At 52.0% G+C, this 22,589-nt stretch overlaps 1 protein-coding gene across 3 annotated transcripts in view; it reads right to left on the reverse strand.

Moving 5' to 3' along the window:
• DAB2IP (DAB2 interacting protein) overlaps window positions 1-22,589 on the reverse strand; it is a 235,744-nt gene that overhangs the window by 20,843 nt on the left and 192,312 nt on the right. For 2 of the 3 annotated variants that reach the window (XM_006865662.1, XM_006865661.1), the window contains exons 4-6: window positions 3,819-3,972; window positions 1,862-1,960; window positions 493-1,047 (exon numbers count right to left, since the gene is read on the reverse strand). In XM_006865662.1, the coding sequence (XP_006865724.1) occupies window positions 493-1,047; window positions 1,862-1,960; window positions 3,819-3,972 (808 nt within the window). Of the gene's footprint in view, window positions 1-492; window positions 1,048-1,861; window positions 1,961-3,818; window positions 3,973-22,146; window positions 22,320-22,589 lie in introns of those variants that run through there. The other variant, XM_006865663.1, reaches the window with a different exon arrangement.

Consider the following 22,589-nt stretch of genomic DNA (forward strand, 5'->3'; position numbering starts at 1 on the left):
GACAAGCTCTGTTTCATGGGGCTCTGTGGTGACCACAGCCATGGATAACTGACTCTGACCGCTGAATGGCTGTAAGTGAGGACTGTGTCTATCTAGGTCTGGGTCTGAACGTGGAGCGAGACTGGGGTGCCGTCCAGTTGGAGGCTGTCTGCCAGACTCAGGCCCTATTTGTGTGTATGTGTTTGGGTGTTCCAGGGACTGGCAGGGTTTGTGGGACCCATGTGTGCTGGGTAAATCCACTCCACAACTGCTTTCCTAGAGCCTCAGGGGCCAGACCATCCCCCCCAATAATGCACAATCCCCACCAGCCCACGAGCTTCAGTGACAAAGCCTCCCACCCCATGATACACTCTTGAGAGTTTAGGGAACCCCAGGTTATGACCGGTCTCCAGTGCCCCCACAAGAGCTGTAACACATGACATGAACACAGGGTGTCGGCAGGCACGTGGGAGAGCCTGTGCCCTGGCTGAGGACCAGGGTACCCACACGCACCTTCACTTTGCCTGTGCTCTGCAGGATGTGCACCAGGGCGGAAGCCATCTCCTCCTTGGTCTTGGCACTGAGGATGGGCTCCAGGGCTGCACAGAGCCCCAGGTAGTGGTTGGTGATGTGCTCGGCAAACTCCTTGTACATCTCCATGGGCAGGATGGTGATGGTCTGGTAGCGGGCCTTGATGCGGATCATGGGCCCGGGGCCTTTGCCGCTCTTGGGATTGGGCGTCACCACCGGGTACCATTTCTCCACGAACTGCCGCCCGGCCACTGAGGCAGCAGGTAAGCTCACCAGGCCCAGGTAACTGTTGCGCTCCTTCTTCTTTTTCTTGTCAGTCTCCCGGTACAGGTGAACAGTAACTGTACGCAGTGGAGGCAGATTGTGGAATTCAAAGTGCTCGCCCCAGAAGACATTGTCTGTCTTGAGCTTGCCTGTGGTTCGGGCATAGAGCACATCGTCCAAGCACAGCTCACAAAGGTACTTCTTCTTGGCCGGCAGGTCCTTGGCCTCAATCACCCACAGCTTTAGGATGTGCTCCACACGCCGACTGTTGTCCTGAACATGCACAAGGAGGCACAAGTGGGTGGTCAGTCAAGGGCAGCCCTGTAACCCCTGCCCAGTCCAGTGTCCTGTCAAAGGGCTCAGATCTGAGATTGCTTATAAGGGACACACCAAGGGACAGAGACAGAGTGGCGTGTGTACAGCTTTGGAATCTGACAGACAGAGCGAGGCTGCTTACTCAGGCAAGTGGCTTAATCTAAACCTTCATTTCCTTATCTATAAAATGGGAATAAAATTACCCTTGCCTCACAGAGTCCATGAACAAGTAATGAGGTTAGCACAATGTGGGGCACAGAGCGAGCTGCTATGGCTTAAAGTAGCTTAAGGTCCCTTCCTTAGAAAGTCCATGGTGACCAGGGCTCCGCCAGGCCCTCAAGTCAACCGGGAAGGCAGACACAGAGAAAGTGATTATACTCAGGGTCCCACGAGCCTGAGGGGACAGAGCAAGGGGCAGTGGGAACTCAGAGGAGAAACCAAGGAGAGACAGAGGTCTACACTGGAGTAATAATCCTATAAGAAGTTGGATGAGGGCAAGTGGGGACAAGGATTCCAGGAGGGAGGACCCAGGGGCCGATGCCCCTGAAGGCCAACACGCATTTCTCCGGCCCAGCTTCCCCAATTTGTCCTTTAAAGAACACAAGCCCCCAGCACTTGTCTGACCATCGCTAATTCCCTTTTCATTACCCACTCCCAGGACCACCCCCATCCCAGCACACAGAAAGGCCCCTCCCCTACATTTGGGGCTGCGTCCTGCTGGCGTTCTAACCTCAACCGCCCCATGCTTTGACAAGAGCTGGCACCAGCCTACCTTGTTGGGGTGCACCGCTCGCCGCAGGTTCTCCATCCACTTATCCCGTTCAGCTGCTGACCGGCAGGAAAAGCACTTGCTTCCCGATGAAGTCGTCACCTGGGAGGGCAGACAGGACAGTGCTACAGAAGGGACCGCAGCAGAGCTGGGTGTGGGCTTAGGAGACCTGGCCGCCAGGTCTGCACGACAGCCTCAGGAAGCAGATAGGGCGAGGCATCCCACTGCCCTCAGATCTCATCGTTTACCGGTAGTGAGTGGGTGCCATGCGAGTGTAACTGAGTTATGTGCTTGGCTGCTAATCTCAAGGTCAGCAGCTAGAATCTATCTGCCATGAGAGAAAGAAGAGGCTTTCTGCTCTCATAAAAATGTAGAGCCTTGGAAACCCTACCTAGGGTCTCTTTGAGTAGGAACAGACTTCACGGCAGACAACCACCGACACCACCATTGTTACATAGAAGCCCTGGTACCATAGTGGGTCACACATTCGGCTGCCACCAGCTGTTCCACAGGAGAAAGATGAGGCTTTCTGCTCCTGTAAAGATTTACAACCTTGTAACTGACCCTCAGGCACACAGCGGTAGTAGCCAGCTAAGACCGCTATCACAGAGCAGGTCAATGACACAAAAGTGGCCCACCCTGAGCCACCAGGCTACTGGTCCTAGAGCCTCACTCCTGCCTCAGGACCTTTCTGTCTAGACAGAGAAGCAGCTTTCTGACACTAAGCTAACTCTCCCTGAGATGGGTGGAGGGAAGGAGTGGGCCACGCTGGCTGAGTCAGAGGGCGATGAGCAACCACAGGTAGGGATTCTATCAAAGAGCACCCATGGTAGAGGTGGTGGGTACTATCACCACATCAATCCTCTGCTCAGACCTTCCAAAGACTCTCTTTGCCAAGCTACATGTCAACAGGAGCCAAACGTTTTTTGTGCCAGACTGGAGAAGTGACAATTGGGCTGTCTGAGCGTGCTGGACCCTAGGGGGCCCTCTGCTCTGGCCCCTTGCTTTCATCTTCCCAACAGACTGACTTGCTCGTCCTCAGTCTCAGCTGAGACATTTCCTCCTGGGAGCATTCCTAGGCAGGTGGCTTCTACTGGCCCCTTCCTCCCCCCCACACACACCAAGAAAGGTCCTTCAGGAAGAACTCAGACTCCTATTCGGTGGTCAGGGGCCAGCAACCCTGCTGTGGACAGTCTTGTCTTTAGTCCCTCCCAGGCCAGAAGTCAGAGCACCCAGCCAGCCCTGCATGGCTATGATCTTGAACTCTAAACAGCACCTGCTGGGCACGGGTCATGGAGCAGATACTGGGCAACACTCTGTCCACTCCCCGGGGCCAGGACCATCACACTCGTCCCTGGCTGGCTGATGTTCATGACCAGAAAAGCACCCAATTATACATGGTACTGGGTTGGAGAGCAGGGGTGTGAGAACTCTTACCAGAAACTTAGGTAGGAAAAGAATCTGAATAATTGGAGGAGCTCTTAAGAACCCACCCTCCCTACCAAACTCCCAGGAACCCCTGGAAACATTGGTAATCCTGGTCCTGCAGTCTCTGGGCCTCCGTTTTCCCATCTACAATAAAGGACTGGACAAGGTAATCCCTCACAACAGGCTGGCCCAGTGTGAATCAAACTGCCCACAAACTCTGGCGTATCAAATGTTAGGACAGAAAAGATTTGGGCTCTCATTGTACAGAGGGGAAATGGGCCCAGGAAAAACAGAGGGAGTGCTCCTTTATCCTACATGACATTTGGGGGCCTCTAGGAGGGGTGAGAAGACTGGCTGAAATGAGGGAGCCCTTGGCCTGCTAGCCCAGAGAACAGGTGGGAAAATGCAGAGGGCAGCAATGAGGCCCCAGATCCCCAGCCTGGTCTCTTAGGAACTGCCGAGCACTCAAGGAAGCTTGTCTGGAAGGAGACCTGGCCCCACCAGAAGGGGTGTCCCCCTGCAGTGGGCCCACCTCGAAGCAGTAGTCCTGGCCTAGGATGCTGCTGTGCACGGGCTTGATGACCACCTCTTCCTCCATACTGAGGTCGAGCGCCTCCACCGCACTGCTGGGGCTGAGCAGGGACTCGTGGGAGCGTGACTCCTTCAGTCTTGGCATCAGATGGGACCTGGGGAGGGGAGACAGTGGGTTTCAGACTGGACCTGTCACCCTCCCAGCCACGATGGTGCCCATTCCTCTCCCCAGTCCACCCTGCCCCCCTGCCCAACTCCCCTCTCTTTCCCTCTCCACCAGCAAGTCTACCCAGACCCTCTCAGCTGGAGACAATCATTCTCCAAGCTCCGGATGCCCTTTCTGCCTTAAGGCATATTTGGGGGGGGGGGGGGGAATGTCAGGGAGGATGTGGTGCTGGAGTGAAACAGTCCCATCAATCAGTCCCTCTACCGAATTGTAGGACTCCGAGTGGCTCAACCTAAGGGAACAAATAGCTGAGGGGTTTAAAGCTGACGCTTAGGCCTACAGAATCTGCCTGGTTCCTGAGCACACCCAGAGATCCACAGGAAAGAGGGGTTCTGGCTCAGCCCATACCTCCACCCTGGTCCTCGTTCAAGACCTTGTCCCTGCCTAATGTCTGTTCAGAACATCAGTGGCAACAGAGCTCTCCCTCATAACCTACCCCATTCCACCAGCCCCACAGAGGCAGGAGAGACGCAGGGGTCTTGGCTGCTTTCAATTTATAAGTGAAGACAGTAAGGTTCCAAATGGAGGGATGCAGTAGGGGCCATGTGCTGGGAGACAGGGTCACCAGGTACCCACATGGCTGCTAAAGACCTGGCCTTGGACCAAGCCTGTCTATTCACTCTGTAGCCCTGGGCATGCCATTTCCCCTCTGCACCTCGGTTTCCTCAGTGCATCAAGTGGAAAGCATCTGAGATGGTACCTGCACCAGTGGATGCCCCCTCCCAGAGCCCCCAGCAGCACCCTGAACCTCCCTCTCCCCCACAGCTGGGACGGAGAAAAAGGCTGAGGCCCAGTGAGCCTGCGGAAACGAAACTGGGCAAGGCTTTCCTCTGCTCAGGGCCATGGCCTGATCCCCTGGAGCCAGTGGGGAACCTTCCCCAGTATCCTCTGCCCTTCAGCTTCCAGCCTGCAACAGCGGCAGCAATCCCAGGGTCGGCTCCATCATTCTCCCTTCTCACCAAAGACGCCAACACCTATGGTCTGGGCCTGCCCTCGACGGACTTGCAGGGCAGGGCTATCAGACCCTTGGGTGCCCGGGAGTTAGGGTCCAAGAAGCTGAGATAGTGGGACAGCCCTGCCCAGAGGACCTTCACAGGCTGACAAGAGTCCACCAGCTCCCAAACTCCACGTCTCCATGGCAACAGCCCACTGTGCAAATGAACTCTCCCTCTACCCCTGTGTGGAGTCCTATGGAAGTCGAGCTGGAAACAGAACCCCCTACCCTTGGGAGCGCCCACAATCCAACCCAGCCAACCGTCTCCCATCAGAGCATGGGCTGACTGTCTCTCCAGGCCTGTTACGACACTGGACACCTGGTAGGGCTCAGATCACCTACATGGAACTGAGAGATCCGCTGTGAGACAGGTCAGAACATTCCACAGGGCTCACATGGGGACCATCCAGTGTAGCCTACCTGCAACCCCCATCATGGTACTGACTGCAGCCCTGGGAGGCTCTGCCATCCCTGAGATCAAGACTTCTCCCTAAGCTGGGCCTGGTGGCCCACTTCACATGGCAGACCCCAAGTCCCCCTCCCAGAATGGGGACTCATACCTCAGTGTAAGGGATGCTCTACCTCCACATTGGGGAAGGCCGTCCGGCTCAGACAGGCTGTGACCCAGAGGGGCCGGGATCAGGAGGCTTTCTGACCCAACCTGGAAAACCTTGCCAGGTAAGGATGCTGGGAACCAGGGTGGGTGGGGTAGGGACTCAGGAAGTGCAAAGGGAGGAGCTAACGAGCAGGGCCACCTCCTGCCTGGGGCACAAGAACAGCTATTTGGGGAAAGGAAAAGGGAGGGCCTGTCCAGGGTCTTCCTAGGGAGAACCAAGGGGTCCTGGTCCAGAAGCCCCCGTAAGTCCAGCAGGCCCAGCTCAGACTCCAAAGCAGCCAGAGCAAGTCTGCAGCCTGTGTCTACAGAACCCTCTTCTTCTTTCCCCCATCCTGCCCACAAACATGTCCCAGCTGGCCAGGCTTTCTCTAGAAACTTCCAGGCTAAAGAGAGGGTGGGTAGGGAAACTCAGCAGTATAAAGGCTTCATGGACTAGATTAGTCTGGTCCACCTGGCTGCAGCTGGGCAGCCCTGAGCCCCTCAGTTCTCCCAAGGTTTCTCCATGGTATCTGTGTGAAACGGGCCATACCATTATCCCCAACACCCAGGCTTCCAGGGAGAGGAACAGAACAAGACAGGACACAGAAGGTTCCGCTGGCCCCAGTGCTCACGGTGAGGAGAAACGGACACCTGACCACCAAGCCCTGAGGTACAGTGCCCCCTCGGTCCTAAGTCCACCCGAGTCCAGAGGCAGAGATGCTGCTGTGATCCGACCAGGGTGGGCCTTCTTGGCAAAACCGAGTGAACCCATGGCAGTGGTGGTGGGGTGATGGTCAAAGGGGAAAACGGCTGGCACAATGCCTGGGGTTCAAGAAAGGAAACTGCTCGTTTGGTCACTTCCTGGACCCAGCAGAACCACCTCATGGCCTAGGAACCACCTCCTCTAAGAAGTCAGCCCAGCCCACTTCATGCCAGGGATAGCCTGCCCCATCAATCACCCAAGGCAGGCCTTACCCCACCCTGCCTCATCTCATGCCAGGCATTGTTGGGCCACTTCCTTTCTCACCTCCAGCCTCTGCCCTCCTGGGCTTGGCAAGCAGCCATCTCTGGCAGGGAGGGGGTGGGGCTGTGGATAGTGAGCGGTATGGCTCCTACCTGGGAGGCTTGGGCCAAAGGAGCTAAGTGGGCACAGGCACCCATGCCCATTCTCACAGGGCATCCAGCTCGTTACTCTCCCATCCCAACTGCATACATGACTGCCAGGAGTACGTGTCCACCCACTTTTTGCGGGGATGAGCTCCCAGGTCTGGGAGTGTGTCCAACTGTCCTGTATGATGTGGAGTCTGAGGCCTGATGCCACTATACACAGGGCCTCTGCTAGCAGGGTCCTGCCCTGACATTCAAAGGTCAGGGTGAGAGAAAAGGTGTCCTCTACCAGTGCCCTGCGCAGTCTCTGATGGCTTCCTTGTCTGACCACCCAAGGAGTCTGGCTACACGAGCCTTAGGTTCCCTCAGTGAGCTTGTGACAAAGAAGGCAGTGTCTCCCCCACTGGCACATGGCGTCCACAGACCACAACCTGCTGGTGACGCCGTGCGTGTGTCTATCAGAACCAGGTCTCAAGCCAGGGTTGTAAGCTCCAGATACCTGCCCACTCCACCAAGGAAGAGGTGGTTCCCCAGGCCAGGTCAACCCTACCTGTGCACTAAGGTTTAACAGGCAGCTGCTGTCCTCACCTCCGCTTCACAGGGGAAACTGAGGCCTGCTCGGAGAGGGAATGACCTGTCCAGGGTTGATACCACCTTGGGGCATTTTTTAATTAAAAAAAAAAGCAAGATGTATGCCTGCCGAAACAATAGCAGTGAGCACGCTCTGTGCAAAGGATTGCAGTGAGGACTTTGAAGATGAGGGCTTTTCTCTGGCTGCTGACCTGTGAGGAGGGGATTTCTTCCCCAGACCATGGGGTACTCAGATCAAGTCCCTCAGATGGCCCAAGCCATCTAAGCTCCACTCCACACCCCTCTCTCACCTGTGTGGCTCACCATTCAGTCACCACTGGGACCCCGATTCTCTCACACAGGCCTCCAGGCACACGCCGCCCCCTCTACCTAGAAGTCTCTTTCCTAACCAGCCTTCAACAGCCAGCATCAGTACCCCTTCCCAGACTCCACAGGGAAAGCACCCATGCACTTGAGCCCAGCATCTTGATATACTCCTCAGACTGGGCTAGGAAGGTGGTCTCCCTACAGGCAGGGGTTCCTTGTGGGTGGGTCTGGGTCTGGCACAACTCCAAGATTCAAAGCTTTAGAATTCCTGGGCGGAAGGCTCAATACTTCAGCAACAGGCAAAGACAGGGGAGGCGAATCAGCTGGATGAGGATGACCCTGACCCTCACTGACCTCAGAGGTCCTGGTGGTTCCCTAGGAGAAGGGGCAAACAAGACCAAGGGTGGGTCATCAGGGCAGCTGCCTGCTCAAGGCCAATTCCCAAGAGCCGCGTGCAGCAGCTCACCCAGAATCTCTGAGAAATAGCCCTGCCCGTGGCTTTGACCAGCTATGGGGAGCTCCCTCTTATCCTACCATTTACAGCTACACTTCCAGTTCCCATCCCTAGCCCTGCCATCTTCCCAAATCAAACTGCTTCTCTAGCTCCACGGCAGACCCCCTAGGGCCTAGAGGTCATTGTTTCCCTTGCTCTTCCCCCCTCAGTCTGGCCTGCTGGGTTGGAGGGCCTTCACCCACATGGTTCATGGCCTGGAATCCTTACACTTCCTCAAGGTCTGGAAGGAGCTGCCGCCTTTACCCCCACCATCAAATTGTGAGACTGCTAAGATTCCACGGAGGCAGCCGGGGCAATGGTAGTCACGGCACACATTCCCTCTACCCAGCACCTCTCTTCCCTCAGCCTAGAGGACAACTGAGTCCCAGATGCCTCAACATGGTGTTCAACCCCTTCCTGAAACACCTGCTCTCTACCCTCTGCTCACACTACACCTGGCAAGTAACCAGATTCCCTTTCCCAGATTGACTAGCTGGTTCCAGAACAGCTCTCCGCTGGCGGGCCTGGGCCATGCTGTTTCTTGAAAGGGTACTTACTACCTTTCCCTCAATTTCTCTGCCTAGCAATATCCTTCCTCAGTCTACAGGGCCCAGCCTTACTGTCACTGCCATGCTGGTCTCTCTAGACAGATAAACGCTCATGCCCAGGCCATCTAAGCTCCACTCTACACCCCTCTCTCACCTGCCTCTTCATATTTTCTTCATAACAACCCCATCAGGCCTAAAGTACCACATCTCAGAAAGGCAAGGAGACTTGTCCAAGATCATCTGGCTAGCAAGTGTCCAGAGGAGTAGGAAGTGAACCCAGTTCAGCAAAGCCCAAGAGTAGCTCCACTACCACGAGGCACCACCTGAGCCTGGCCTTCAGCTGCCCACAGACAGCAGGGGAGGGGTATTAGCTGGGTGGAACAGTCTGTGCCCAGACCCCAGAGCTTAGGAACATGGGCATGAGTGGGGGATGGGGGGGTGGGGCAATTGTTGGAGATAAAGCTAGGCCCCAACAGCAGCTCATTGTGAGGGCTGGGCAGCAGAAACAATGGGGTTATTGTCCTGGCTCCTGGGCCCTAGCCTTATCTGATAGCTTTGCAGCCAACCCAAGAATTGTGTTTCAACTGCATCCTTTTTTGTCTTGAAAGGTTAGTGACATAGAAGCTCAACAAATTCCTCATTATTTCAAGAAGGGTGGGGTCCCCAAAACAAAACTCACAATAATTAAAAAGTTCTATTTGACATGACAGAGATGTTCCCAGAAATGGGTGGGGCGAGTTGAGAGTGGGATTGGATGAGAGGGTTTTTTAAGATGCTTGTGGAAAAAAATCCAACATTTTTAATTCCATTTTTCATGAACTTTTTGACATCACTCTGTATAGCTGGATAGTAGGAGGCTGAGGTCACCCTCCAAATCTCAAAGGGGCAGGGGCTGCTGCCCTGCATAGACCCAGAAGGCAGGGCATGGCTGGGACCCGAGGGATCAAGGGTAGCTCAGTCACAGTTGTCCCAATATGGGCACTGGTTTGGTTTTAACTGGAGTTGTTGTTGTTATTTGGTAAGCGCTGTTGAGTCAGTTCCAACCCATATAGCGACACTGTATAGGGTTTCTGAAGAGCAGCTGGTGAGCCTGAACCACCGACCTCATGGTCCAAACAGACTGTGGTCAGTTCAGCGTATTAACCCTTGGTGTCACACTGGGAGTGGGCACTGTATATCTCTGGAAGTATGCAAGAAGGAGTTGAGAGGTTTTTGAGGTATGATGCAGAGGGGAAGGGGGCACCAGCACTGTCAGGGACTGTTCGGGTAAGAGACTAGACAGTTCCAGGAGGCTTTAGACAGGCAGTGAAGGGAGGAGTAACCCAGACCACTGGGAACAAGCCAGAGAACCTAGTCTCCTAGTCTCTTCATAAAGCATGCAGCCTTGAGTACAATGCCGGTCAACTCTCTAGGCTCAGCTTCTCCATCTGTAAGCGGGGTTATGACGAGTCTTCTCATAGGGCTGCTGAGGATTAAATACGGCAGTGCAGGCAAGATGCTCAAGAGAGCGGGGACAGTCAGTCCCTCGTGATCAGTCCTGTCCTCCTCTTGCCCCTTCATGCACTCCCTACCGGGTATCATTTTAGGAGCAGGCGTTAAAGAGCTGTGAACAAGGGTGAACAAGGATGAACGAGGTGTGTGTTGTTGTCAGGGCTGACACTGCTAGGATATATAACGCTGAGTGACAAGACAAGGACTTTCTAGGCTACTCTGCCCTTTTCCTTTGTCACTCAAATGTCTTACTTTCTCCATATCTATTCCCCATCTGCAAAACAGAGATGAGCCACCTCTACCAAATACGGAGGGGGGCAGGGGGCTTAACTTCCTGAAATGAAAAGAAGGAAGAGGGCACAGAGCAGTGAACCCCATTAAGAGAGCCACGAATGTCCCCTCTGTTTGTGTCTGTCAATTTCCAACCTCCAGCCCCAGTCTCCATCGCACATGTTTACGGTGCCTCAACCAGTGGCGAGGTCTGGACAAGGTCAGTCCTCATGGAGGAGGTGCTGACCCAGAAGCTGGACTCAGAATCTCAGCAAACCCCCAAGCCCCTGTTTAGGTCAGAACCCGGCAACCATGTGTGTGCCTGTTACTGCCAAGCAGGTCCATGGAACTGTGCTGGAAATGTCTGCTCACAGTGGACAAGTCCTGGAGCCAGTGAGGATGGGGGCACTGACCTCTTGGGAACCCAGCAGCATCCTGTCCACAGTCAGTACACACCCCGCCTTCCCCCTCCCCAAAACCCCAAGAGTATCCAGTAAAGCCATGCTCCCTGGGCCTAATCTTGCCCTGCTGGCCTGGGAACCAAAGCTTGTTTCTGGCCCAGTTGGGGTCTCAGGAGAGGAGAGAAGAATGCAGCCGCCTGGTGGCTGCCGGGACTCTGGGAAGACACAGCCAGTCCTAAAAAGGCAGGGAGGATGGCAGCCCTGTCTGGGAAGGCTTCCTGGGATGACAGATGACAGGGCCAGGAAGTGTGATACCTCCCAGCCTGGGGTTCTCTCACAGAGCAACACAGTCACAAGGAAACAGTGTGACTGCAGCCCCATGACCATGTGAGCCCCAGGCTGGGTGCTTGGGAGGCAGGGGTGCTTGGCCTCCAGCCCTCACTCTACCCCAAGACCCCAGCAAACACCTTTGCCTCTGGGAGCCTGTGCTGGCAAAGAGAAGGGCTGACATCCTGGTTCATCATATACTACCTGGTACTCAGTAGATGCACAATAAATGCCAAGTGAATGTACAAAGCTGTAGCAATCTGGACTGAACTATGACTGCCACTAAGCACCACTGTATGCCTAGGGCCCCAGAAAGAGAGCACCCATTCACAGAGTCCAATTTATGAAGAAGGGGAGTAAGGAGCTGACCAGGGAGTGCTAGACTCCTGTCCTGGCTGGCCCTGCTGCTAATCTGCTTGTGGTCTTGAATTCCCTACCCTCTCTGGAGTGCCATTTTCTCAAAAGACAGAATCCTTCAAAGAGACAAAACCTCTGACAAGCCAGCTCCCCAGAAACAAGGGACCATAGACGGCCACTGCTACTTCCACCAGTATGGTTACTACCTCGGTCAGTTCCAGTAGTAGTAACGGTGTAATAGAAGTAGCCGAGATCCTACATGGTCCCTTATGTTTCTGGGGAGTTCTGGTGAGTGCTGGTGATGCATTGTTCATGCATTCAGCTGCTAACCGAAAGGTCAGTGGTTCAAATCCTCCAGCTGCTCTGTGGCAGAAAGATGTGGTAGTCTGTTTCCATAAATACTAGATTATAGAACCCTCCTGGGGAAGCTCTACCCTGTCACCTAGAGTCACTGTCAGGCAAATCAACTAGATGGCAATGAGGCTGCTTTGGTTTTCGGTTTAATACCTTCATTGCTCTGTAGCATAGCAGTTACGAATCGGGCTGCTAACCTCAAGATCGGCATTTAGAAACTACCAGCCGTTCTGCGGGAGAAAGATAAGGCTTTCTGCTCCCATAAAGATTTACAGCCTCGGAAACCCTGTGCAGGGTCACTATGAGTCGGAACTGACTCCATGGCACATAACAACAACACACCACTTTGATTACTACATGGTGGTAACTTGGATCCCCGGGGCTGGGAAGAAACTAGAGAAATGAGGGGTGCTGATTCAGGGTCTCTGAACAGAAGAGGCTTTCCACATCCTCACCATACCCCACCCATGCCCTTTCCAGTATAATTTTATAGGCCTAAGAGAGTCCAGATGCGGTGCTGTGGGTTAATGCACTGGATTGCAAAGTCGGTTTGAACCGCTTGGTGGTTCAAGCTTACCAGTTGCTCCTTGGAAACCCTATAAAGAGTTGCTATGGGTCAGAAGCAACTCAACAGCATTCAACAACAACAACACAGTGCTGGTGTGGAGCTGCAGGTTAATGCACTGTACTGCAAGGTCGCTTTGACATTCAAGGTCAGTGGTTTAAGCTCACCAGTCAGGGTCACTATAAGTCAGAACCAACTCAATGGCACTTAACAACAACAGCAATCTTGGACTGCTAACCAAAAGGTTGGTGGTTCAAACCCATAACAGTTTCCTCAGAAACCTTATAAGGGTCACTATGAATAGGAACTGACTCAACTGTAGTTAACAAGTGGCGTTTCCAAAGAAACACATTCACCTTCACACATGTTGTTTCTTTCTTTCTTTGGGGGGGGAGGGGGTGCAGAGAAGAAACAGAAAAAAAAACTTTCCATCTAATCCCCCAAGTCATCCTGCAGCCTGAATAATTTCAGGTTTTTAATCAATAGCTGTCAGACTTGTCAAATTACTTTGGGGACTGCAAAGCAGTTTTTAAACATTCATAAACCTCCGAAGAGCAGTGAAGTGTCCTGAATTTTAAAGGAAGAGAATCCAAGGAACACACATTGAATGGGATGAGATTTGGGCAAATCAAAAGTGAGCTGAGAGCCAGCAGCCCCTCCCTTCTCAAAGCGAGGCAGTTTGATGGTCCCCAGGAGAAACTGCCAGGCCTGGCCTGGCTCAGAAAGGTTAGGAATGGTGACACCCCAAATCCTAGGCCAATCAGTCTGCCCTGTGTAAAACTCCCCTGTTCACTCTTCCCCACAGCATTTAGGGCTCAAACCCCAGTCTCATCTGCTTCAACCCTGCCACCTTCTCAATCTCCAGACACCCTGGGCTCTTTGTCCTCCACTGAGAACCCGCTGCACTTTCCCCAGCCTCTCCTCCAGAATCTCTCCTGAGAAGGCTCCAAGGCCCTGGCCAAGGTGTTCCCTCATCTGCGAGCTCGGTCTGCGCTGTCTCCCCCACAGGTGCGTACATACCCAGGCGTCCTCTCCATCCAGACTCACCCAAACCACTGAGTGTGGGCCTGGCTTCTGACTGATCCCATACTCCCACCCCAGACAGGGCTGTTTACTGTTGTTGTTAAGTGCCACTGAGTCGGTCTAAACTCATAGCGACCCTGTAAAGGGTTTCCAATTAGCAACGGGTGGGTTTGAACCACCAACCTTGTGGTTAGCAGTCCAGTGCTTATGCTAAACTGCCATACCAGGAGTCCAGATGGGGCCATAAACACTTCCAATAGCCAATGGGCGGTCCTCAGGGCCCTGGGGTCTTAGGACTCTCAGGTGAATGATGAGAAAATGTTCTCATACAGTAACCCAAGTACACCAGACTGAAACACTTCCCAGGCCTGCACCACTCTCACTATGTTTGAACCTATTGCTGTAGCCGCTGTCTCAATGTCTCACTGAGGGTCTTTCCTCGTTTTCTCTGACCCTCTCTCTACTTTATCAAGTATGACATTCTTCTCCAGGAACTGGTTCATCCTAATAACATGTCCACAATATGCAAGATAAAGTCTCACTATTCTTGATTCTAAGGAGCATTCTGGCTGACAAGGAATCTTAAAGAATTTTCAGAAGCACATGTATTGTAAGAAAGACTGGTACAGGTGCAATTTTCCCATCACCTTCTGCATGGGAGAAGTGACCCTGGAGAACCTTGGGAAAAGCAAAAGGTGACCAGAAGCTGGAGCCTCCCCCCACCCCCACCCCCCACGGCCCCTCTCCCCCCGTACTCAGGCTCCCAGGAGAGATGACAAGCTGCAGGGCTCGTCTTGAGAAAGTCCTGAAGTGCCCAGAGTTCTCCAGTGCCGCTGACCCTGCCAAGGGGCATCAGCCACACTACACCTCCTTACTTTGGCTTTCAAGTGGTTCCTTGCCATGATGTGTGTTAAAGCCACACCCTCCCTGTCTGCTTTCTGTATTTTTTAATATACCAATTTGAAATTCAATATAAAAATACTAACAAAGCTTCACTTGAAAGCAAAAAAGAATTAAAAAGACAAGGAAATCACATCTGACAAATAAATGACCTGAAAGCCAAGCACTTTCACTGCAAAAGTCGCTTCCCTCTGGCGTCCCTGACTTCCCCAGGCCTCCATTTCCAGAACGCCTTCCTTGGGCTCAAGGTGGTCCTCCCATAGAATATGAGTACCAAGGCAGAGGCAGCATCTTCTCCTGTCTCACCTCCACCCAAGATCCAAGGGCCATTCCAAGTGGTCTCCAGGGACTGGACAGGTCATCATGTTATGGTGATGGGCTGATCTGAGAACTGTCTCTCACCTCCATCCCCATTTCCCTGGGGACCAGGTCCCTTGTCCACATAGCCCCAGCTCCTAGCACTATGCAAGTTGATGACTAGGGGGTTGTGATGAGGTGTTAGTCCTTAAAAAACAATCCATGCACACATATAGCTTTCATACCTTGGTCAAGTTAATTAACCTCTGTCTCCGCTTTCTCCTCTGTTACTGCTCTGCCCCTGTGATCAGTCCTAGCAGTCCCCACTTTCCACCCAGGCTGTACCTTGCTTTGCTGGGGGCATTCTGCTATCTCACACCGTACAGCCATTCTCTGGATGCCCCTCACTCCATCTAGCCCACAGGGCCCTCCTACTCCTCCCTACATTTGGACTCTCCAAGTCTCTCTGCCAGCCAGCCCTAGAGAACCTCCTCACCTGCTGCTCGCCCCTCCTTCCTCCAAGGGCAGGCTAAGAGTACACACCATTTATGCAGACACCTCAAAGACCCCATTTAAGGAGCTAAAGAAGCTGGAACTGAGGGTGGCTGACTCACCCTGTCAGAGACAAGACACTTCTGGAAACAAATGCTGGCCCCTAGACTCTAGTCCCAATGCTCACCCCCGGCCCAGTCTCCAGTCAGGGGGAGGGGTTTGGTGGCTACAAAGGGCCCCCCTTCCTATCAGAAGTCTGACCTCTGGAAGACAGAAAAGGCAAAGCCTTGTGAAGGTTAGGAGAGCTAGATCAAGGGAGCAAGACTTGGGGCTTCTCCTGCACCTCAGCTTCCTCACCTGTCAAATGGGTCACCCTGACTCCTGCTACAGCTTGCTAACGATTCGTTAAGCTAATATCCCACCCCCACCAATTCCCCAGGTGAGTTAACCCAGCTATCACCTCATATATAGTGCTTGGGCTCCTCCCAACATGTCCAGCGTGGGCTTTGGGGGCCTCAGTTTCTTATTCCTCCTCAAAGTCTGGTGTCTGGGAGTCCCAGGAGGCCTTTTCCCAAACTAACTAGTAGATGACAGCCAGGAGAGTTCAAGACCAACAAAAGAGCAGGAGAGGGTAGCTGGTAGCAAGTCATTGGCAATGGCAGAAATGACATCAAAGAAAACTAGGGTGTGGCCACCGAGTTCCTCCTGCTTCTAGTAACCATGTAAAAAGAAGCCAGCAGGGGCTGGCCAGGACTCCACCTCATCCATGAACCTGGTGGTAAATACACTAGCCCTGAATGGAGTAGACCCCACACCGTGACCCTCATATAGCCCAACCCCCAACTGCAGATGCCTCACCTCAGAGCCCATCCTCCACACTGGCTGTCTCTAGGATACACAAGCCCTGTCATTTGTTGGCTGGCCACGGGATTCCAACCGATAAAGCCATATACTTTAAATATGGTTTCCAAGGTGTGTCCCACCCCAGCCAGCCCCATCCCCGTCTGGTTGCCCACTTTTGCTCAAGCTCCTCTCCACTTAAAACAGGCTTTTCCAGCGGCAAAGTCCTCGTTATACTTCAATAATGTCCACCCACCACCTCCAGGAAGCCTTTCCCAGCTCTTACACTAGCATACACAGGGAAGTAGAGGCTTCAAGAAGTCAAGTTACTTCCAGGGTCGCAGTTCACAGGCACCAAGGTGGGCTGGATGCAGGCCTAGCACTTGGACTTCAACCGCTAAACTCTTTTCACGCCTGTCAACACTGAAGGCTTTCAACAAACCAAGAAGATGTGTGAACAAGTACACTGGCTTTTTAGAACGTAAAGGGACTCTAGGACACCAGAAACTATACTAAGCCCTGCCTTTGTCACCTCCTATGTGAGTGACCCTGGGCCCATCATTTTCCAGTCCTAGGTGTCCCTAGCCTATGCAGTGGTGTTGACCATGGTTGGGACCACTGGACACTTAGCTATAACAAGCCAAATCCCTGCTCTTGCTTCTCCAGAGACAGTTATTTCCCCAGTAAAGGCTCTACCTCATCAAAGTGACCTGGTTTCTGACAATTGTTTCAAATATTTAAGCTGGAGCTGAAACACACTCCAGGCCTAGACAGGGCCCTCCCCCCGCTAGGCTGGGCCTGGTGGATCAGGGCAGGAAGGGGAGAAAAGTCCTGCTGGGAGGCTGAAGACAAGACATGGCCCCCACACCCCAGTGTATCTGGGCCCAGTCCAGTGTTGGGAGGCTCACAACAAGGCCCAGTTCCTCCCTTGAGAAAACTTTTCAGAGGTGCCGGATACTTCCCCGTTCTCTCTGGAACACACCATACTCCTGGGGGAAGGAGAGACACAACACTTGGTGTTCTCTCTAGTTTTAAACACTAAAAACAACCACAGCAGTCTCTCACTTTGGCGGAGCCATCCTAATTGCTTCCACATTTTGGGCAGACACCCACCCTGGGAAACTCCTGAGTCGCTCACTTAGATCGGGCACCTGGGACAGGCTCTCATTAACTGCCACCCACCTGATTCGGGTCTCCCTGGGCCCAGGGGACTGGGCGGAGACCTATGAAGTTCATCTGGTCATCCAGCCAGAGTCTCCCTTCTTGTTCCACCTCCTCCCAAGTCACTCACCATCCCTCAGCACAGCCGGACAGGCTCACCGCTCACAGCGGCTCCGCGCCAGGCCAGCCCCACTCTGGTCCCAGACATACCCCTCCAAGCCCTATCCCAGCGGAGGAATCATGGCTAGTTAAACAAAGGCTATGCTCCAACTCTGTGTAATGTGCTTTTAAAGGGCCAGTGTTCCACTCAGGCTTGTAGGACTTAAAGGTACAGACCCCCTTTTCAGTACAGAAAATAGGAAGGCAAAACAAACCCCCAATCCAAAAAGTCCTGATGAGAAAGAAAGTGTTCAGTTTCTAAGGAAGATTTTACACAAGATGAACAATAGTAAACAACCAAATTGCACCCACAGGTCCCAAAGAACAAAAACAAAAATACCAAGGCTACATTTCAAAACTCAGAGTAGGAAAGGCAGCCGTTTTTGAGCACTCAGTAGTATGTCTTTATTCCTTTACACCAACTCCACAGCCCTGCACCAGCTCTACCCCCTCTTATAGAAGAGGAAGCGGAGGCCCTTAGCTGGGATGTCACAGCAAGTAGGCAGCACAGCGGGATGCAGCCCATGGGAGTTCAACACAAAGTCAGGATTCTCTCTCCTACCTGCTCCCTCCTGAGAGGCCCCACCTGTTTACAGATCCACTAGCATCTTTCCCTCAGGGGAAAAAAGGGGTGAGGATGAGGACCCCTCTCACAGGTGCCCAGCCAGTGGGCTTTCAGCTGGAGTCTAAGCAGGGTGAAAGGGGTCACACCTCTGTGATCATTCTGTCTTACAGGGTAAGACTGGATGTATGACTAGCACACAAGGGACAGATTCCAGGCAACGGTGAAAGTGGAGGAGGAGGGGTGAAGAGGTGGCTCTACTGGCCCAGTAGGGCTGGGGACATTTTACACCCAGGCCCAGGGAAGGCGACAGAAGGCATGCTCTCCAGCAGCAGCAAATCATGCTGTGGGTGGCCACCATTCCTGAGAGGCAGGGGGAGTCCTGAGTGCCTTAAGCCTTGTCATTTCAAGCTCACCCATATGTGGGGTTTGGAAGGGTCAGGCTGCAATTCTAGTTGTACATTAGCAACTATGGAACTTTAGGCAAGTCCTTTCCCTTCGCTAGCCTCACTTTCCTCCCATGTAAAATGGGGTAAAACACTATGTCCTGAGGATAAAAGGTGTAAAAAGAGGCAGAAAAACTTTTATCAGAACTGGGAATCCTGACGATTCAAACATCTGAGTTATGAATTCAACAGACAGCACCCACCAGGGGTCTGCCAGAATTTATCCAGTCCCCAACTCTACTCTGCCCCCATCACCTAAGCTGAACACATTCTAAACTCCTTCCAAGATCACAAAGCCTTGGAGGAGGTAAAGATCCTGACCACCAAAATATCCTGAAAAAGACCTCAAATACATAAAGGAGCCTCCAAGAAAAACCATGACACGAAGTCAAGCTCTGCTCTGGGAGGATGGGTAAGGCCCTCCGAGAAAATCACACTCAGGGATACTCTTTCAAGGGCCTTGGACACAGAAAGAGAACATGGACAGGAAGGGGAGGTCGGAGTGAGGGAGGGCAGGGTTAGCCGACTCAGCAAAAGTGATATATAGGCAAGGGCAGTTATAGACTCCTCCAGAGTGAACCAGAAGAGGAAGCCAGAGCTCAAGGGCTGTTAAATATCATTTTGGGGGACCTACCCCAGACGTCTCTGAAATTGTGCTCAGAGGATTCTGATGCATGCCCAAGGATGGGAACCACTGGTAGACATGGCTCTGGAAATTAGAAAATGTCTAAACTCTTCCACTGACTCTCCTCAACCTTCTACACTGGTCCAGTTCTCTGAGCATTTCTCTGCATACTTGCTGTCTCCACTTGCTCACCATTTTCTACTAAACACACGTTTGCTCTGACCCCAATGAATGGTTCTCAAGATCACCAAAGGTTTTTCATGTCCCTGGACACAGACGACAGCAAGCCCCCTCCTTGAACCAGGCCACCAGTCTCTGGCTTCCCTCCGACCTCAGAAGTCATTGCTCTCTCACGCCCTTCCCTCGCCACCTCTGCTCCAAGTGTTGGGGAGTTTCTCAGAGCTGATTTTATGGGCACTCTTCTCCAGCAAAACACTTCGCTTAGGTGATCTCATCCACTTCTGTCACTTTAAATACCTCCAGTGTGCACAGGACTCCTAAAGTACTATTTTCAGCCCTCCCTACACTCAGCTCCAGACTCACATATCTAATGACCACTTTGACATCTCTTGGATGTTTCCTAGAACCTCAAGCCTGAAATGTTCAGAGTGGAACTCAAGCCCAGTGGCTAAAGTCAGGATTTTTCAAGGCCAGGAACTCTCTCTTTTCCTCAGAACCTAATCCAGCAGCAGCAAATCCGGTTGCGGTCTCTAAAACCTTTCATAGCTGCCACTCTAAGGGCACCCCAAAGCTCAGGCAACCCTTGATGCCACTCAGCTCCCATCTGCTCTTCACTAGAAGTCAAAAGACCCTTTAGAAATGCCAAGCAGATCATTTAACTCCTGGACTTTTAAACCTTTCAATTACTCCTCACAGTACCTCAAATAAATATAAATCAGTGCTTCCAACTGGTTCATTCTGGTTCAACTCCCTGCTGAGAATTTGCATTTCCACCCCTGATATATTGACTCAGACTCTATATTTTAACAAGATCCCTAGGTGATTCTTATGTATACAAAGAATCACATGGGGTTCTATGGGACTCAGATCAGATGGCTAGCTTCTGGTGTCTTCTGGGACTCAGTCCGTCCCTGGACTATGACAAGTCCTGCCCCACCCTATTATTCTTCAGTGACACTTGGCTTGTTTCCTTCACAGTATCCGGTTCATTCAATCAACAAATATTTATTAAGTGCAAACTATGTGCCAAGCACTGTTTTAGGCACCGGGAATACAAGTGTTGAACAAAACAGACAAAAATCCCTGACTTACATTTCAGCAGGGAGACATCACATCATCTGAACTTCATTTGTTTGTTGCCCTACTATCTATTGCTCTCCAGGCTTCCATCAGACTAACTTCTGTGTTGCTGTTTTTGTTGTTAGGTGCCATCAAAATCAGTACCGACCCACAGTGACCTTATGCGCATGTGTGGCCAAGGGTTATAGCTTGCATTTCTGCATCCTGAGAGGGCTTGCCATGGTGAAGGAACTCAAAGAGTACGTATTTACGAAACACTACCAGAAACAAGGAGTCCTAGTGTGGCGCTGTGGGTTAATGCGCCAGACTGCAAAGTTTAAACTGCAAGGTTGGTGGAGCTGCTCCTCGGAAACCCTACACAGAGTCACTATGGGTCGGAACCAATCTGATGGCACTTCACAACAACAACAACCAGAAACAAAGACCAGACAATTGGCATAACACAGTCCACAAAGATAATGTTCTACATTCTCCTTTGGTGAGTAGCCACTGGGATCTTAAAAGTTCCTAAGTGGTCATCTAAGGTATAACAATTGTTCTCTCCTTGTCCTGAGGAAAGAAGAGTGATGAAAACGGAAAATGCTTGGAAACAATTACTCTAATGGACAATGTGAACATCAGTCTCCATGACTCTGAGACCAGAAGAACTAGATGGTGCTCAGCTACCACTACCAACTGTTCTGAAAGGAAAATTACAAAAACGAACAGACTTACTACTAGTCAGAAAGAGACTGGAAGAACTCGAGACTGTGACACTTGGTAACCCAACAGGTCTGGAACTGAACTTGCCCTTGTGGCTCAATTTTCAGCCAAGCAGTATATAGGTATATAAGAAGGGCAATACTAGTAAGGAAGGCTCACCATGGAATGGTCAACTAGTCAAGATAAAAAAAGGCAGCACTTACCTAAGGATAAAGTTCAGAAAGGTTGGGAAGGAGGGTAGAAAGGAAATAAGAACCACATGGAGGAAGTAGGATAACTGCTATTGAAATGAAATGAGGTGTATGGTTTGTTGAATGTAAAACTGATGATCTGCTTTGTAAACCTTCACTCAATACACAATAAAAATTGGGAAAAATTACAAAAAAGAGGCCAGAAAATAAAGACCAGAGCAGTAGAAGAGCCAACCCAGAAAGCCTTAAGGTAGCCTTCCTTGAGGACAAACAAGATGCACAAGTGGCACCTGCCCTTGACTGGTAGAAAACAGATGACTAGAAAGCCTAACCAGGGAAGGCTTCTCGAAGAAACACGGCCTACCCTCCCGACCCCAAATCTAGGGAGAAGGAAGGAAACAAATGTGTTTCTGGGGCTCTGTTGTCTTCTGTTCTATTGGAGGGGGAATCTGCTCAAAAAAAGCTCTTTACTTTTTATTAGTGTCTGGATCAATACAACTTTTAGGAGTAAAGCTTCTCTCTTGCAATAGTAACCGTGAGAAAGACAAGCTCAGATTATTAAATCTGTCCCTGGGAGGAAGTGCTGGAAAACCGGAGGGTACAAGGCTGTCTTCTTCTTTCTTGCCTGCACGCCTTCTTAGCCTCCACAGTTTGGGGTCTAGACCCTCACTTCCAGGCACCCACCAAGTGTTGCCCTCCAACTCATTTGGCTTAAGCAAAGCTGCTTCCCCCCAAACAACTCCAAGCTCCTGATAGATAGGGCCGGGTTCCAGGAAGGAGCCAGTCTCCAAACTCTAGCTTGCAACTTCACTCATCCTCCTAAACCCCTGAAGAAAGTCCTTCATTCAATCCCTAGGGAGAAGGGGTCTGGGCTGTTGACCCTTGCAGAGCAAGGATGACCAAGGGCTCCAGGGAGAAACAGCCCCTATATCTAACCAGCCCCATTCCCACTGGAGGTTTGGCCAAGCCCACACTGGTTAGAGACCCACCCAGAGGGAGTTTCCTATACACATATCGCCCCCCCCACCACAAAGCCACCCACAGACCTTTGTAGTGGAGGGAAAGCAGGCCTCTCTGCTGATCTGGGTCTGGGCACTCTCGGCTTGGGAGCCAGATCCAGCTTTCGAAGGTAGCCAGGTGTCCACAAAGCAGTCCCTCTGGACCGACCCAGGATCTTGTTGAGATTGTCACCAAAGAGTCCCAAGCCGCAGAGGCCCATTCCTGAGGGCGGTAGTGGCATGCAAGCACCTGGTCGCCTCTTGGGGCCAAAACAGGGGCCCTCTTAGACCTGGTGGGCATCTAAGAGGAATGCCCAGGAGGGCTTACCCCTCCCACAAAGCACACACAGAATGTGTCTTCTAAAGCTCAAATTTCAAAAGACTTAAACACACGGCTGCGACAACATCTAGAGATTTCCGGGTCTTCCAGGAAACAAGTGGAAAATTATACTCTTCTATACAGGTAACCATATGGCAAAACCTCCAGGTCC

The sequence above is a fragment of the Chrysochloris asiatica genome, unplaced genomic scaffold (genome assembly GCF_000296735.1).
Source record: "Chrysochloris asiatica unplaced genomic scaffold, ChrAsi1.0 scaffold00081, whole genome shotgun sequence".
In the NCBI taxonomy this organism is placed as follows: domain Eukaryota; kingdom Metazoa; phylum Chordata; class Mammalia; order Afrosoricida; family Chrysochloridae; genus Chrysochloris; species Chrysochloris asiatica.